The sequence below is a fragment of the Rhinolophus sinicus genome, chromosome 16 (assembly GCF_057876585.1).
Source record: "Rhinolophus sinicus isolate RSI-liver-muscle chromosome 16, RSI-T2T, whole genome shotgun sequence".
Lineage (NCBI taxonomy): Eukaryota > Metazoa > Chordata > Mammalia > Chiroptera > Rhinolophidae > Rhinolophus > Rhinolophus sinicus.
In genome coordinates, this window is record NC_142516.1 from 105,467,622 (window position 1) to 105,474,056 (window position 6,435).

The window sequence follows — 6,435 nt, forward strand, 5'->3', positions numbered from 1 at the left end:
ACCCAGAAAGATTATACATACTGTTAATGAATTCAAGAAAAGATCATTACAGTATGTCTGCTATACGACATATAGATTCCTGAAAATTTTAGGAAGAGGGAAATACATCAAGACAGTTGGAGCCATAAGCACCTTTATGGCAGAACGTGTGGTTCGATGAGGCCAAGAGGCAGAATACGGGTGAATGGGCAATGCACACACTGCTGAGCTTGCTGTGTTCAACTGTGTGTCAATACTTCAACTGTGTTAGCATTCAAATGCTGTTACCTGGGAGTGCGAAACAGTTAATATGCTGGTAAGAATCAAACATGAACATGAATTTTTGCATTAACTAAAATCATTCCTCTTTACTATTCAATTATGAATTAGTTCACATTACAGAAATACATTATAGCAAAAAGAGACTGTCCCAGGAGGGCTAGGCAACAGTATCAATGCCTTGGAGTCAACACCAAAAGAAATAATATGGTACTTTCGCTCTCAAATGTTGAGTGTTTTCAAGTATACCCGCTAGTCTCACTTCTCAAAGAGTATTCAATGTTCTGTATCAGTCACTAAATGACCGAACATCCCTACCCTCAGTGAGCTTCTTCACAGAGCCAACATACTTTAACAGGCTATTCACACATAGAATTTGTGGCACGTCACAGCAACTGATCCCAAGACAAAGGGAAATTTACTTAGGATAGCAATAAATACAGAAGGAAAAGAAAAGGAATTGATAGTAGTACTAAGTATGTTATTAGTCAACCAAGGAAGGCCCTATGGAGAACTTCTGAAGGGTGTTTTTGAGTGACATGATGTGGCAGAATTGTAATCTTGGTGTTACAGAGATATACAAAGGACTCTGAATTGAGAAAGGGTTTGCCAGAGTGAGCCCCACTAAACCGACAGCAAAGGAAAGTATATAGGAGAACAGCATGTACCATCATGGAGAGGAAACCGTGCTGGTTACTTCGCCATCTCAAGTACTTTATCACGGCTGGCACACAGGAGACATAAGGAGGGGTGGCTGGTGAGACAGAAAAGGTAGGGCCTTTTGTGGAACTAAGTGTGGCATGCTAAGAACTTTTAATTTTATCCTGAAGGCAATGGGAATGATCTTTGGATCAGTCTAACCAGGAATGTTACACGAAAAGATTTCAGGAAGATCAGTCCACGAGATACACTGGGGTAAGACGATACCAGATAGGAAAACCGGACACAGTATCACGCTTACATGGGTGACAATGACGGGTCTACACTAGGGCAGTGGTAGTCAGGTTGGTGACAGAGGTAAAAATATGATGGCTCTTCAGATGCCTAATACAGAAAAGTGAAGGGGAAAAGAAGGGAGTCAAGGACAAAGTTTTAAGCTTGAACCATCTGATAGTACCACTTACCAACAGAGGTTCCAGAGAGAAGAAAGTTTGGTAGTGCTAGCTGAATTTGCAAATGAGAAAATATATAAAAATACCTACTATTAGAGACTAAAGCATAAAGTTGAAGCGTTAAGCCCAAGAATATGGGTTACTATTTTTCATTGAAACCAACTAACTGGCTCTCCTTACTAATACGGAAAGTTTGTAAGAGTAAAAAGAAAAAAAAGGCAATAAATCAAATGATAAATAGGATGCCAAAAATTTTTATAAGCAAGGTTTTAAAATACCAAAACAGGGTTTTCTGTGATGTAGTCAAGATTTCTTAAATATTGTCCCCATTGATTAACTTGCAGACGTGCTTCATACAAGCCGTCTTGGGCTCCACTCGGTGGAGACACTACAGCACAGGGAGCAGCAGTTCTGGCTTTAGTGTCACGCTCCTTCACTGTAAGTCTAGGCTCTGACACTTAACTCTCCTGTGACTTAGGGCCAGTTACTTAAGAATTGTAGGCCTCAAGTTTCCTCAGCAGTACATGCGGATAATAATAGTACATACTTCATAGGATTGTTGTGAGGACTGAATAAGTAATACATGTAAAGCACTTGAGGTACACTGTAAACACTCACTAAGTGTTAAGATTTTTAAAATAATAATTATAGCTACTGTTACTGATGAAAATGTTACATCCTTGAGATAGACAGGTGCAAGAAAAAGAAAAGCTGACCTGGATGGCAGTTACCTGAATGTTTGAGTTGTAAGTATTCATTAAATGGAACATTTCTGTTTTGTGTACGTTTCTATAAATATTTGAAGTTTTAAATATTTTTTAAAAGGAAAAAAGCTTAAGAACCAATGCCTTACTTGAAAATAAAAGTAATTATTTTCACGATGTGTCTCCTAGTTTTAGCTACAAAATCCATTTCTCCTCCCCAAGCTCCAAACTGCTATCAGTGCTGATGACTCCCTCCCCTACCTCTATCCGTCACCCTCAGGACAGCCTTTATCCCCTTTGTCTCCTGTGAGCTTTACACAGAAGAGGATGAGAAAGGAAGAAGAGGGGGAGATGCAAATCCTCATTCCATGTTATGACCATGACTATCCCCAGTCTCAATTTTTTGGAAAATTCCTCATTGCATACAGGATAACAGCTCCAATGCCTCCAGAATTAATTCTACATATTATTGCCACTACCTTTTTCCATTGCTCTAATCATGTTACACCTTCTAACTCTCCTCTGAAATAAATTCCTACAGCTCTCCCTATCAAGAAGTTTCCAAGCAACTCTTTGCTACAGTCATATTCTCAGACCACCACGGGCCATCTGAAGTCTCATCTCTTCACTCCTTAATCTAATCTCTCTTCTTTTTTACCTGGATCTTTATTCACTAATCTCTCATGTGCCGTTCAAGTTTGGTACATATTTCCTGTAAAATTCACCAACCTCTCTTCTATGAAGCCATTCCCGACTGAATATGAAATTATTTTCTCAACCCTCTCCCCACTCACAAGTCTCCAACTTAATTCTATATTTTTCTTTTGGAAAATATGTTATTTTATTTTATGTAAGTAGCACATAGCAACCTTTGTCTATCCTATATGTGAAAGGTAAAAACGATAACTCATCAAAGAATACTTCACTGTTTGGAAACAGCCTAATATTCAGAACTACTTAGTCACAGAGCTACATTGTAGTGTAAGTTTCTAATGTAATATAGTTTCTAATGGGTAAGACTAAATTAGGTATGGTATCTAGTCTTAGCTATACCTAAATCCACAGTAAAGGAACTTGATCAGCTTCAACCCCAGTTCACCCTTTAGTCACATCTCTAGCACTCCCTTCTCTATCAGCAGTCCTGCTGCGTTCTCCTGTACTCAATGACTGCTCCCTCAAGTCTGGAATGCCTCTTCCTCGCCCTCTCCCTTTCCCTGGCCAACTTTCTTTCATCCTTCAGGATCTACTCCCATTCATCCACTAGGAATCAACCAGAACTTCTCCCTTGACTGCTCAACCCCAAGTTAGGATCTTCTTACGCATTCTCAGAATATACGTAGTGATGTACTGTATTGTAATTATCAGTTTACTTTTCTATCACTCTTACTGAACTATAAACTCCCTGAGGTACAGACTGAATTTTATTCCCTTTTGTATCCCCAAGACCTGACTTTATTACATACCCAATAGACAATTAGTGAACGAATGTTCATACCCACTCTGTGACCTTGTGCAGGCTACACAGGCATGCTTGAGTTTCCTCATCTAAAGTACTTTCCTCCTGTAAAGGGCGTATAATGCTATACCTAGCTCATAAAATTGTTATAAGGATTACATGAGGTATCATGAAGCTCTCAGTAGTGTCTATCACATAGAACTACCATTTGAATGTCTGCTATTTCATGCCTTAGTTACTCTAATACATGCTGGGAAATGTAATGTTGTGCCCAACATTTTCAGGCTGAAAGGCTTAGCAACCATGCCTGTAGAAGTCATTGGTTACGTTCTGGTCATCAGCAAATATTTATTATATACCTATTATGTGCAGGAGTCCTTACTAGGTATCACTGAGATCCCAGAACACAATAGAGGCAAATAATAAGACAAAAACCTGTACGAATATCCAAGAGAGGGAAGAATGTTATTAGTTCTTTTGTACAAACAGAGGGAAGAATGTTATTAGTTCTTTTGTACAAACAATATGGGTATTTGTCAGACTACGTAAGTTTTGTTTTATAATAGGGGAAAGCTTCAAGAACAATTACTGAGAGCAAAAGTTCAAAATTAACTGCTATCATCACGTGGACTAATAACTGGAGGCAGTTCCAAAATTTCTTGTTGCTATTCCTAAATTTCACTTTTGCTTAGAAGTATTTTTCATACACACACAAAAAAACACTTAACCATGACGAGAAGAAAGACAGATGACCTCTAGTTGTCTCATTCAAATGGGAATTCCACAGTATTTCCTTAGATTTTTCCCATTTAGTATTTAATTGTATAGCTCTGGAAAAATGGCCTGAGTTTTTTTGTTTTTCTACAAAACAGAACGCTGAATGGTAAATTTTCCCCAACACCTCTCTTTAAGAGGATAAAATGCACTTCTTATTCACACTGTCCCTTTAACAAGAACTACAAAACTGCAAACCATGTCACCTGGTATTCGAAAAGGAGCCTGTGGACTTAAAACCACTTTTCCCTTAACAAATTCAGAGGTCAGAGTCCCAGTGAAGTTTGTGCATTATACTACGTTGCTTTTAGTGGCTGCAGAGAGACCTCTAGCGCTGCCTCAATAAGCCGAGTTTGCAAATAGTACCTGCTAATGTCACCTTAATGAGACAATGGCAACATGCTGTGTAGCAACGAACTGAGTGACCACATTAATGTTTACAGTTTTGCAACCACATGGAAATTCTACCAGCTTGGAGCAAGAGATATTTACACGGCCGTATGAACCTATGTATCCAATTTATTTCAGTAAAACATGTCAAGGAAATTATCCAGTGCACACCCCCACTACAAGTAAGACATGCTAAGAAAACAGGTCCGGTGAGCGGAGGTCGGAACAACGTCGCTTCCAAAGCCTCAACACAATAGATGGGAAACTATTGTCCACCTTCAGCTTGCTCCAAATGCCCGCAGTAACAGGAGTGTGTGCTGGAACAGCTCAGCACGACTGGTCCAAAGGACAGCACTGGAATATAAGAAAACGGTCCTGGCGCATCCTACCCTCCCCCATCCAGCACCCTCAAACAAGTCAGTCACCCGGCTGGTCCCCACCCCCCTCTGCGGGCCGCCACCGCCCGCCTGGGCCCGGCTGGCAGAAAGTAGGCGCGGAGACCGGCAGAGACAGGCTCCATGTGCGGCAGCGCGGGAGGCACCAAGGAGGCTGCGCCGGCGGGAGGTTTCACCGGCAACCGGTGCTAGCTGCGGCCGCCCCTTCGGCGGCGCGATCGACAGACCTGGGCGGCAGCATCCCCGGCCCGCGAGGCCCCAGCCCGCGGACCCCGCCTCAGCTCCACATCCCTTCCTCACAGACAGCAGGCCGCGCCCGCGTGACGGGGCCGAAAACCCCGGCATTTCCCGGTCCCCGCGCCGGCAGCTCCGGAGGGTGGCTACAGCCGGCCCGCGTATCCGTCGCCCGCTCCGCCCAGCCCTGGGCCGCGCTGATGGGAGGCGGCGGCCAACTCCGACCCACCGCGAGCCGGCGAGAGCCAGCCCGGCGCCGGCCCCCCGCCCCTTCCCGCCACCGCGGGGCCGGCGCGGCCAGGCGGGCGAGCCGGGCGGGCCCAGACCGCGGAAGCACACTCACTTCCACATCGCGGCCCTTGTTCTTAAAGCTCTTGATGCGGTGGTTCTCCAAGCCGGGGTTCTCGGCCATGGTTGCGCGCGGCTCCAGCGGCGGCTACTCCTGCGGCAGCGGCGGCGGCGGCGAGTCTCGGTGCGGGAGGGGGAGGAGGGGGAGCGCGCGAGGGGAAGGGAGGGGGAGGGGGAGAGGAGAGCACGTTCCGTGACGCCTCCGAGCGCGAGGTGGCAGCAGCGCCGGGGGAGGCGCTGGCCGACTGCCGGGCGGGGCGGGAACCGCGCTGAAGAACCGCGCGCTCCCGGGTTGACTGGGGTCACGTGCCCAGGGTCGCCCCAGGCCTGGACGCTCGCCCTGCTGTAAGTGCCAGGGGTCTTCGGGATGACCCCCGCCCCCCACAGCAAGGCCTCCCCACAACCCCTCTGTGCCAGCAATGGAGCCAGACTTGGCTGCTTTTACTGCCCCGCCCCAAACCCCGAGCTGTGGACGCAAACTACAGTTCCCAACATGCCAGGCTCCGGCGGGCTAATGCTCCTGGCCTTGACAGAACCTGAAGGCCGGGAATCCTGAGCGCGCGGCTTTCCGCGCGGCGCGCCCCGAGAGCCCGGGCGCAAAGCTCCGCCCCAAAGGCCGCCTCTGGGCGGAGAAGTGGGAGGAGCTCCCCCGGAGATGGCATCTTGTGCCCTATTGGGAGAAAGGGGGCGGGGCTTCTTTGGAGTCTCCTGAAATAGCATCCACCCTCAATGGCTGTTCTCTTGCCCTGCTTTGGTTTTATAAA

At 46.0% G+C, this 6,435-nt stretch overlaps 1 protein-coding gene across 2 annotated transcripts in view; it reads right to left on the bottom strand.

The window, feature by feature from the left end:
• The window catches only part of KPNA3 (karyopherin subunit alpha 3), a 100,609-nt gene extending 94,376 nt beyond the window's left edge, over nt 1–6,233 (bottom strand). Inside the window, exon 1 of one of the 2 annotated variants that reach the window (XM_074329927.2) lies at nt 5,667–6,233. In XM_074329927.2, coding sequence (XP_074186028.1) covers nt 5,667–5,735 — 69 coding nt within the window. In that variant the 5' untranslated portion in view covers nt 5,736–6,233. Of the gene's footprint in view, nt 1–5,316; nt 5,502–5,666 lie in introns of those variants that run through there. The other variant, XM_074329928.2, reaches the window with a different exon arrangement.
• Between the last annotated feature and the right edge of the window lie 202 nt (nt 6,234–6,435).